Source organism: Megalobrama amblycephala, linkage group LG18, assembly GCF_018812025.1.
Source record: "Megalobrama amblycephala isolate DHTTF-2021 linkage group LG18, ASM1881202v1, whole genome shotgun sequence".
NCBI classification, from domain to species: domain Eukaryota; kingdom Metazoa; phylum Chordata; class Actinopteri; order Cypriniformes; family Xenocyprididae; genus Megalobrama; species Megalobrama amblycephala.
Genome location: NC_063061.1, coordinates 21,436,912 through 21,448,958, shown reverse-complemented (window position 1 = coordinate 21,448,958; position 12,047 = coordinate 21,436,912). Strand labels below are relative to the sequence as shown.

At 34.9% G+C, this 12,047-nt stretch overlaps 1 protein-coding gene across 1 annotated transcript in view; it reads left to right on the top strand.

Moving 5' to 3' along the window:
• tnfrsfa (tumor necrosis factor receptor superfamily, member a) overlaps window positions 1–11,384 on the top strand; it is a 28,011-nt gene extending 16,627 nt beyond the window's left edge. The window contains exons 2-10 of the mRNA XM_048165586.1: window positions 1,525–1,678; window positions 3,961–4,089; window positions 6,182–6,293; window positions 6,590–6,720; window positions 6,798–6,887; window positions 7,576–7,613; window positions 7,867–8,166; window positions 8,288–8,324; window positions 8,997–11,384. Coding sequence (XP_048021543.1) covers window positions 1,525–1,678; window positions 3,961–4,089; window positions 6,182–6,293; window positions 6,590–6,720; window positions 6,798–6,887; window positions 7,576–7,613; window positions 7,867–8,166; window positions 8,288–8,324; window positions 8,997–9,286 — 1,281 coding nt within the window. The 3' untranslated portion in view covers window positions 9,287–11,384. The remainder of the gene's footprint in view (window positions 1–1,524; window positions 1,679–3,960; window positions 4,090–6,181; window positions 6,294–6,589; window positions 6,721–6,797; window positions 6,888–7,575; window positions 7,614–7,866; window positions 8,167–8,287; window positions 8,325–8,996) is intronic.
• Window positions 11,385–12,047: the final 663 nt, after the last annotated feature.

The following is a 12,047-nucleotide window of genomic DNA, read 5'->3' as shown; positions in this document are numbered from 1 at the left end:
AAAAAGACAGAGATACCGAGCTGGCTGGCCAATGACCAACACTGCGAACATTTGTTTATAGTGCCGTATTGATGTTAAAAAGAAACCCTTTTTACCTCTAAATTCCATTTATAATGTTAGACAAGGTTTCTTGCACCAAAATTGTCTAAATTTAGTATTAAATGACCATGATCATGTTCCAATTTAACCGGCTGCTTTTGCTACTGTACCTTTTAAAAGTTATTTATCATTCAGTTTAGCTACAGGGGAACATATATTTATTAAAATGTCTGTTGTAAATGTGCATCTATAATTTTAACATATGAACGGCAAGATTGTAATGATACTGATTTCCCAAAGTAAAAAATGCATGTTGAACCAAAAGTGAGTCAGATTGATTCAGTTACAACCACTGATGAATTCAGAGTTTATTCCATTAAGGAATCATCTGATTGATTCAAAGCAGTATCTCTTGAGTTTGAGGTTTTTAATGGTTTATTAAACAAATTAATCATAAGAATCATTACCAAATGACAGATGGATTACTGTTGAGCTTGAGTGTCTTTGACTTCAACATAAAATTTTATTGGAGCAGCTGATTATTTTGCTGTCATACATATGCATGATTATACGATGTAAAGTTGCATTTTATGATCTGCATTTAGCATTGATTTTCACTGCTGTCTGTGATCTTATCAGAACTTGCTAACAACTCACCGTTTGAGAAAGTGTTTTAGACATTTACTGGAATTTCCTTGGATCCCACAGCACATTTAGAGTTCTGTGAATGTGCATTTTGTTAGGGTACGTTGTTTTGTTCTGGTCCTGGAATAGACTCTCCTGCTCTGTTAATTTGCTTTGCTCTGCAGATGTGCACATCAGATGGTTTGAATTAAATGCTAGATTGCTCACACAAGGTCAGCTATGAGAACTCCGAATACCTCTCTGTTTGCCTCTGGAGCTGAGAAAGAAGGCTAAATGTGTGTGAGGGAGCACAACGCTCCAGTCGTGTGAAAGTACAAAACTGGTATTTCTCCAGAAGAAACCTCTTATCTGCAGCCCTTTCCAGGCTTTTTTTGTCTTGTGTGCCCCAACAGCCCCATCAGGAAGGTTTAAATACCAATTCATCAACACCAACGGCAACAACAATTGATTTATAAATGAAATCCAGATGAGATATTTCACAAAAGTCATGATATTTGTAAGAAAATCTTAATGAGAAGATGAGTAAAGACATCTGTTGCTGTCTGAAGTTTTATGACTAATTATTTTATAATTTGTCTATAGTTTAATTCATTTATTTTTTTATTATTTATGTGTTTTTCTTCGCTTTTTTTTAGGAATTGAAAACATCAGTGTTGCCAAAAATCATAAAAAATGAAAAAGATATTAATTTAAACCATTGACTACACAAATTTTGACTATTTAGATTTGACTATTTTTAGATTTAAGTCTTTCCAAGTACCCATTGGGGTACATGAATTGCAAGTCATCATGAATGCATATTGAAAAATCTCACTTTTTTTTTTTTCCCTCTTCCTCTAGGTCCCTATTATCTTTGCTTTGAGTGTTGTGGGTCATGGGGCAGCAGAGCTCGGGTTTGCAGGAGACCTCCAGAACCGCACAGCCAGACAGTTGAGCTGTGTGGAGAACCATGAGTACCCTCACAACGGCTTCTGCTGCAAGAACTGTGAAGCTGGTAAGTAGCTGAGAAGATCCCGTCAAACCGTGAGAACTTCCCTTGTAAAGGCCAGTATTGTAAACACAAATGACTCAACTCGCTCAAAGCAAAGTTTTTAAAGTAAATTACAGCATAGGCTTCTTTTTTTTTTTTTTCAAGATATTTAAAATGGCTTTCCAGGCTTTGTCGATGATGTGCTGACAAACATCCATTGCTGATACTATTAAGAGTGTCATTCTCAGATGATGATTCGAACAGAAACAGCATTGATCATTTAGAGCTTAAAACTCAGAATTCACATTTTTGAAACTATGGTTCCTCATAGAGCTTTGTCTCCTGAGCGATATTGTAAGGTTTGTGCTAAGCCTGGAGTTCCAGAAGGACAGGAATGAAGGCCTGTGTTTCGCTCTCTGTAAACATGAAGCACACTTAAACAAGAGAGGGGTTAGTTCACCCAAAAATGGAAATTATGCTGATAATAACTCACCCTCATGTCGTTTCACACCAGTAAGACCTTCGTTCATTTTCGGGAACGCAAATTAAGATGTTTTTGTTAAAATCCGAAGGTTCAGTGAGGCCTGCATCGCCAGCAATAACACTCCCTTTTTCAATGCCCAGAAAGCTACTAAAAACATTTTTAAAACGGTTCATGTGACTACAGTGGTTCAATCTTAATATTATGAAGTGACTAGAATACTTTTTGTGCGGAAAAAATAACAAAAAAGCGACTTTATTTAACAATATCTAGTGATGGGCGATTTCAAAACACTGCTTCATGAAGCTTCAAAGCTTTCTGAATCTTTTGTATAGAATGATGACATGAACGATTGAAATTTCAAAACACTTATGACGTAACGAAGCCTTGTTTACTGAAATCATGGGATTTTGGCGCTCTGAACCATTGATTTGAAACAAAAGATTCGTAAAGCTTCGAAGCTTCAAGTGTTTTGAAATCACCCATCACTAGATATTGTTAAATAAAGTCGCTTTTTTGTTATTTTTGGTGCGCAAAAAGTATTCTAGTCGCTTCATAATATTGAGGTTGAACCAATGTAGTCACATGAACTGTTTTTAAATATGTTTTTAGTTGCTTTATGGCAATGCAGGCCTCACTGAGCCATCGGATTTTATCAAAAATATCTTCATTTGTGTTCCGAAGATGAATGAAGGTCTTACGGGTGTAGAACGACATGAGGGTGAGAAATAAATGACATCGTTTTAATTTTTGGGTGAACTAACCTGCTGATATGGGAATTAAACACAAAATATAGCCTAGTATTGGGAAATGTAGTATTGGGAATTACAGTGAGAATATGTGGTTTATTTTTGTAATGTAATGTAATAAAGTTAATTTTTGTGCAGTATTTCTAATAAGTCCATGATAATCACAGGATGGTTTCTCATTACCATGGTTAAAATAAAGTAAAACGATAAATTAAAAGATATAATGTAATGTATAAAATGTATAAAATATGTATAATGTATAAAAAATACAATCAATACTATCACTATTGAAACAAAATTAGATTTTTGAAAAAAAAAAAAAAGTTTCTCAGATATTTCTACCAACATACTAGTAAAAAAAAAAAAAATCCTTATTTGAAAAAGTTACTTATTGTCAAGTACATTTTTCATATGAGAAATGATGATTAATATTTGAATACAATCTGATTGGTGTCAGCATATATGCTAAGAAAAACATTTTTGAATGAATGAATGAATGAATAAATAAATGAGGCATTTATGTATCATTTTAAATTAGGGCTGCACAACGATTAATCACGATTAATCGTTTGCAAAATAAGTCTGTGTTTATGTAATAAATGTGTGTGTTCTGTGTATAATAAATATGTATATATAAATACACACACATACATTGTATAAATTTAAGAAATATATGCATGTATAAATAAATATATATATTTAAATATATTTTATATTATATATAAATATAAAATTTTTCTTAAATATACATATGTATGTGTGTGTATTTATATATACATAATTATTATACACAGAACACACACATTTATTACATAAACACAGACTTTTATTTTGCAAATGATTAATCGCGATTAATCGTTGTGCAGCCCTATTTTAAATTATACATTATAGTAAACAACATTTTAATGTAACAAAAAAATGGCATGTATTTTACCCAGGGCTCTTAGCCTAAATGTTGCGTTCTGTTGCATTAATAATAGAATAATTTTAAATGGATTCAGTTCTGAATAATTTTTCCCTCATACTAATGTATCTTGATATTTAATGTCTGTCATAAAATGTTTTCTGTAACACAGGCACTTATGTGAAAGAGAAGTGTAGCAAGGACCAGGAGAAGGGCAAATGCTTCCCGTGTGAGAAGGGCACGTATGCCGAGCACCCCACAGGCATGGAGCAGTGTCTGCAGTGTAGCCAATGCCACAGAGGTAACGTTCTCCAATCTCCACTTTCCTCTTCAAACCAGCCATTTACCCCTGAGTCAATATCTGATGTTTGTAAAAGACCAGGTCAGATCTTCCTCTTAGGGTTGTTTAAAGAAAGTGTTTGAGTCCGGTGTGTGACTGGCACTTGGAGATACAGAAATCTCAACCTTCTGCTATTGTAATTGATTGTTCAGTTTTCCAGTAGACAGCCATCTGTAGTCTGCACTGACTCTCCAGAGAAGCAGAGCACTCAGGAATGTAACATTTATACATGTCGAATGAATAATGGAACACACATGGTCCTCGGCATGCTGGGAAGGCAATAATGCAACCCATTGCTGGTGACTACTGGACAAACAATTAACTTCTGAAACTGCTGTTGGAAAACAGACAGATATTAGAAAGGAAACCAAACAAAATTTCAGAAATTATATAAGGATACTGGCATCAGAATTCTTTTCTTTAGGAAATTTCAACTCGCCTTTGTACGAAATGGAAAAAATGTGAGGTATACTGTGATCTGCATGTGAGACGGAACATCTAAAGCACGTTGAATCCGTCGCAGAACGCTCCACTGTGACAGCCCATTCTTCTGCAAAGCTATTTAGTCTGTCTCTGGTTTCTCTGAAGTCAAAGCCATCCATTAAACTGCTGTTTATTTTGATTGGACAGCCACATTTACCGTTTATCAAACCATTTGATTTACCTAAACACTCTTTCCCACAAGACCCTACTGCTTGTTCAGATTCAAACTCTGTTGTAAACACTACATATTCATATAAACAAAATCTCGCTCGCCTGTTTAGACAATAAGCCTCCCATAGGATTTGCATGAGGACGGGGACATAAGCAGGCCCCATGAATAGAGTTGAGTCTAGTGTTTCCTGTGCTGGACACCTCACTCCTGGGAATCTGATCTCTTAATGTTACACGTCCTGGGTGTGGCCCCACTCCTGTGTTCTTTCACTAGCCATTTGTGTGTGCATGAATGACTGATCTATCCTCTAGTGCATGCCACCCCTTTGTGTCTCTTGTCCGGGATTGTGTGTATGCGTGTGTTTTAGGATGATGCAGGGTGTGCCTATATCATGTGCCGTCTTGTTCGGTATCTATTTTGCACAATTAATCACTCCCAGGTTAGACCTTCTGCCTGCTGAGTCAAGAGGGTGTGTTGATTTAGACTTTCAATGCAATTTAAATGTTCTCTGAGGTGGGTATTAATTATACAAAATGTAAAGTGAATTGAATCTGGATCTGTATTGATCCGACATTGATCCATTCATTCATTTCACCATTCACAGGGGAATTTTTGTTCTCTGAATCACAGATTAGTTGTAACAATTATGCACTGAATCATTTTTTTTAATTTATTTATTTTTTATTTTAATTTTAGATTGAATCTGAATCAGGATTTATCCTAATTTTTAGGTGCATTTCAACTGTCTTCTGAAGCAGAGATGATTTTTAACATGTATACATTCGATCATTATTTGATATGAATTTGGATTGAATATGGATCAGAATCTGGATTTGTCTGACATTTAATCAAATAATTTAAGTTACTCTTCGAAGGTGCATTTCAGCTGTTCCGTGAGACAGGTGCTACTTGTAACAATTATACAGTAAGATAATTTTTTTGTTGTTGTTGTCAATTCTAGATCTGGATTGAATCTAGCTCCAGATTAATCTCCTCATATGTGGACTCAATCTGGATTGACCATTCATTCAGTTCCCCCCTCAGATGTTTAAGACATTTCTATTCTATCTGTTCTTTGAGGCATATATTAGCTGTAACAGATAGACACCTAATCATTCTCTCTGAATCTGAATTGAATCTGGATTAATTCAACATTACTTCAGGTCACCGTTCAGAGTCATATTTGATCCATGCATTTGAACTGTTTGCTGAGGCAAAAATGACTTGAATAATTTATTATTCCCTTTAGATCTGGATTGAATCTGGATTCTAGATATAACATTGATCCATTTCTGGTCACCCTTCAGAAGTTTTAGGTCCATTGCTTCTCTCCTGCTCGTTTCTGATTTCTTCATCCTTCCCTCCCTTACCTATTTGTTTCTCTTCCACACATTACAGATCAGATTGTGGTTGCAGAATGCACCAGCACAAGCAACACCAAGTGTGAATGCAAATTTGGTTCTTTCTGCCTGCCAGACGAGCCATGTGAAGTGTGCAAGAAATGCGCCAGGTGAGTTCGTCTCTTCCTATGGAATGTGCTCTTCCCATTTGTCCTCTGTTCTGCTGCACAACACCATGATGAAAGCGGACAGATCCGCCACTCCCACCTTCTATTCTTATAACCTTTCAGCCTCAGCCCCTGCTTTAGATCACCACATCCACTGAGTCAGATGTCTTTCCCACTGATTCACTCTCTCCACCTTTAACCCCTGAGGCTTTCATTGTGCTATTCATAATGACTCCTATTTTAAGCCTTTGGCTTCACACCTTTTCTAAAAGGCATATTTTTTGACCGTGGTTTTGCAGGTGCAAAGCCGATGAGGAAGAAGTGAGCCGTTGCACTGCAACATCCAATACAAAGTGCAGGAAGCGCACCTCTTATCCGACTGAAGGACCAACAGACAAGCCATCGCCATCAAACAACACTTATCCTATAGGTAAGGCCAGCACATTCGTACAGACATGTTCCAAAATGTATTTAAATATTTAATTTAATCCTCTTTTCTTTTTTTAGCAATTGCTTTACCAATTTTGGTGCTACTGATCATCAGCATCGCTTTTGGCGCTCTGTTTTTATGGAGGAAGGGTCACTTTCGACAAAGTGGTATGTTAGGAAACATTTTTTAGTCCTTGTATTGAATAACCAGTGTTAGGTGTAATGCATTACTTAGTAATTAGTTTAAGTGGATATAACTTTTTCATTGAATAAGTAAAGTAAAGGATTGCTCTTAATTTTTTTGTAATTTAGTTACTTTTGATGTACTGTAATTGCATTCATTACTAGACGATAGATATTCTATATAAAACAATAGTGGATTTAACGTCAAAATTTAACATCTAATCTTATAATATATGTTTTTAATGTAACCTCCCTTTAAATACTTTGGTCAGTTCAAGAAAAATGTATTCAATTTCATATTTATTTGAAAGAATTGAAAGAGCAGTTTCATGTCTATCCTTGTATTGTTCAACTGGTGGAGGTTGATATTGAATTTAGAAGGTAATTTAATAAGTAATGCAATACTTTTTAGAGAGAATAATTAGTACAGTAATCTAATTATACTATTGAAGATGTAATTAGTATCAAGCAATTAATGAATTTTTAGACTAACTTAGACAACACTGTGAATAACACAGCAGTGGGAGTTGTTACATCTGTATGAAAAGTCTGAAGATATCTAAAAACATTCATAGAACATAGTACAACATTCATAGTATTATGGCATAGATATGAAAAGTGGAAAATCCAATGTACTTTTTTATGGACATATTTGCTTTCAACTTCATTTCAGACACTGCTGGTGATTTGAAAGAAGTGAAGATTCCTATTGTAAGTATCTTGACTTTTTATACATTATTTTGAGTAATTAGATGATTTCGAGTTTTGGTAAATATTATTCTGGTGCTTTAAATAAACTTTAAATGTAAAACAAATTAAAATTCTATTTATTTTATAAATATATATTTAAAGAAACATTAAGTACATTTTAATGTTAATAATTAATTAAATTCTAATTTAAAAAAATATATTAATTATTTACTTTAACCCATAGTTTTAATCAGTTGTTGTTGCCATCACTCAGGATGAGTGCCCAAAATCAGAAGAGGAGAAAGAGAACAGCCGTAATGCTGGATTAGAGAGGGAGGAGGAGCAACGCCCAGAGTCCCACCCCTTGTTGACACAAGAAACACAGGAAACGGTTAGCAAGAGCATACCTGTGGAGGATGAAGACCGGGGATTGGGCGACAGCTTGCCCAACACGACTAGCTCTTCTCAAACCAGTCTTTCTGCTCTACCTTCTGCGGTCTACATCGAGGATTCACCTCGATCGAGTCCCCCGGCCCCGAGACAGACCGAGAGAGATACAGAGTCATGGGCGAAGGTTAGTAAGAATCTTTTCAGATCAGTAACACAGATTTTACACAGCTGAATACCATGAAACAATAAGATAGTGTTAACTAAATTCACAACATTACCAAACTTTTTTTGTTTATCTTTTATAGGATGATGGTCCTCCCAGAAAACTTATTCCTCTACTTGGTAAGATATTACTCTCTCAGTTATAGTATTTGGAGAATAGTGTTTGCTTCAAGACTTTTTGTAAACTTTTACAATGACCTTGACCATTAGTACAACATGGCAACATAACAATTCTTGGTTTGGGTATATGTGAATTTATTGATTCAGTGACTGGGTCAGATAATTATTTTTTATTTTTATTTTATTTTTTTGAAATAAGCCTCTAATGCTCACAAAGGCTGTATTTTTTTAAAATAAAAAATATAGGAAAAACAGTAATATTATGAAATATTATTACAGTTTTATATATACCACCAGAAGATATATATAGCTCAGAAAACATTATATTCTAAGATATATTATATATACTATTATATATATACTATTACATATACTATTATATATACATATATATTATACTTTTCTTAAAGTAATTCACTTAAAATAGAAAGAAATGTTGAACCTTGAAATTGAATAAAAAAAATACCCAAAAGTTTTGAACAGTAGTGTATATAATATAAAAAATATTAAATGTAAAACTAATTTTATTCAAGTATTTAATTAGTCCTAACCATAATTATCTCAAGTACTCAACTCACACTGTTCATCAAAATAACTAAAATAATTTCAAGTGCCTATTCCAGAAATTGGCCATTAGACAAGTTCTGAAGTCTCAATGCTTTGATTTAATAGGTGAGGAGGATTCTCTGAACAAGAGTTTTGACCTGTTTGATACCCTGGACGTGCGGTACCACAACAAGTTCTTCCGTAGCATCGGCGTAAGCGACAACGCCATCAAGGTGGCCGAAACGCAGCACCCCGTGGACAAAGTCTACGACCTACTGCGGGTATGGATGCAAAAAGAGGGCCTGCGGGCAAACATTAACACATTACTACAAGCTCTTCTGGACCTGGACCAGCGGTATTCAGCAGAACACATCGCCTCCAAGGCTGTTGAACGAGGCTACTACAAATATGAATGATGCCTTTTCAATACTACAAGAGTAAAAGAACAAAATAATTGAGAGGTGTAGATTCCTTTTGAATTCTCCCCTATGGGCCTGTTGGTCTCATTACATGAACTTGATGTCCCTTTACGGAGACATTGGTGAATCGCCTCTCTGTAGCGCCCACGGTGGGTTTAGAAGCCAACACTGGACCCTTTTTTAAGGACTTACACTGGCGAGCAATAGAGGGCGCTGTGTTCCCTCTCAACGGTGCATTCTCGAGTTACTTGATGCACTGGCCTCAGGCTTTCAAACTACAGGTTGGTCCAAAGCCTGCATATAGGTGTCATTAAACCTTCGGTTATGCCAGATGTTCAAACTAAAACAAGCTTATGTAGTTCTGTGCCTTAATGTGTTTATTTGGACTACATACTGACAGGAACAAACACAAGATTTTCACAAGCCTCACACTACATGTAGTCATATTTCTGAATCAATTCTGTTCTTAGCTACAAACCTTGTCGATGAACAAATGAACAAATATGCCTCAAGATGAGCTCAGAACTCAGAACAGTTATGTCAGCAGGGGTTTCATTTTGAAGTTTAGAAAATTCATTTTACTTTGTTTGTTACAGAATATCTCAAATGCCTGACCGTAACCTTTCCCCATCTCTGTGGTGCGGGGCTGAGATGCGTTTTTCACCTTCCCAACCTTTCTTGCCTGTTCCGTTGTCATCGTTTATATTTAAATAAGTGATGTATTTATTTGTATTGTGTAATTCCGTACTATTTATACCTGTTACCAATATTCTCCTACAGTAAGTGTTCCTGAAGCATTTTAGGCAGTGTGACTGAGATGTTCACAAGACAAATCCTTCCGGTCCTTTCACAAGTGGATTAAGTGCCATCTCCCCGTAGTTTTTTCTATAGCTAAGACATTTCTATGTTTACCCTGAGCGTGTCGCTTACTACAGACTCATCATTGTTATATGAATCACAAAATGTGGATATATGTTGTTGATGTGTATGATAAAAGAAAAAGATTGAAAGAGTACCACGGTCAGTATATCTTGGGCGCTTGTAACTTCTTCCAAAGGTTGTATTAATGTCGAGGATAAGGAGGCATTTCAAACTTCTGCTCGCTGTTGTTTTTTTTGTTTGTTTTTTTATGCAGTAGTGCACAGGTACGTGTTTTTAGAATAGTTAAAAGATGAAGGAAATTTATGCTCATCCAGAAACTTAGTTTAATTGAGTTTTGTCTAGTATGTACATAGTTGTCAAGAATTCTATTAAACGAAACTAATAGATATATATTTATGGAAGTCCTAAGAGTTCAACGTAATGAAGTACTGCCTAAAAACCAAACCGAAGGAACAAACTGAAATTAAAATGGAATAGATGTTATCTAAATAAACAGGGCTTCTAAATTCATTTACGTAGCAGTAAATGAACTGGGACGTCTGACTCGGCTGTATAGCTATGTAGATGTATCGGTGTTTGAAATAGGATGGATATATTTTCAGAACACAGGTCTCAGATCAGCTTCACCTTTGAGCAGATTTGTTTGATTTGGTGTGGAAAGCTGAAATCAGATCAGGACAAAATGGCTCCCCCTTCCTTTGAGCTTCCCCGTTTAATTATGAAAATGTAGAGCTATCGTACAGTGCAGGCACTGCCACCTATTGACGTAGAGTTGTATAACAAGAGAAAAAAACCTGCATCAATTTCAAGGGACCTTTTTTCACATCTAAACAGTTATTTTTCCTCACATCTTTCATCTTTTTGCACTGAATTTAACATTGAGTGTCTCTTCAGATGTAGGTGCAGAAGTTTGAGCAGTTTGGTGCCATCTGTTTCTGTTTTCGGAGGTTTTTATACAGTTTTTAGTTTTTTATTGACGCCACATTGTTTCTGCCTTGACGCCTCTAACACAGATGCATGCCTCAGTGCCCGCTCATTCTACGCTTTATTTTCCACAATATCTCTCTACGAGTAGAAGTTTTGTATCTTTTTTTTTTCCCCTTAGACAATTGTTTGCTCGTTTATGAATGTCAAATGTTTGCTGTTGCAAAGTTGTTTGTAGAATGTTTTTGTTTTAAAATTATAAATAAAAAAATAAAAAAAATACCAATAAGTTTCCATGGCAAGTTCATCCATCAGAAGTCCAAGAAAGAAAAGGTATTGCAATTTTTATTAATTTAAAAATTAAAAACAAATTCGAGTAATTATACAATTATCAGTTTTAATTGATATTTTCATATATGGTGTTATGATGCCTTAAACATTAATGGTAACACTTTATTTTAGGGTTCAATTCTCACTTTTAACTAATTTCTTATTAGTTTGCATATTTCTAGTATATTGGTTGTTTATTAGTACTTATAAAGCACATATTAATTTCTCATTCTGCATGACCATATTCTACATCCCTTAATCCTACCTAATACCTAAATTTAAATGCTACAAAAATACCTTACTATTAATAAGCAGTGAATTTAGTTAATTGAGGCAGAAGTTGTAGTTAATAGTGAATGTGTCCCCTGTACTGAAGTGTTACTATATTAATTATATAAATAGTAGTATTATTATATTAATTATTTGTAGTAGTAGTAGTAGTAGTAAGTAGGAGTAGGAAAAAAGCTTATAAATCATACTAAATTATGTTTTTTGGTGGGTAGATTTAGGGTTAGGGGAAAGACAATACAGTTTGTACAGTATAAAAATCAATGCCTATCAAAGTCCCCATACAGCATGAAAATGATGCGTGTGCTGTTTTTATAAATAGTGGTGTTTTCAA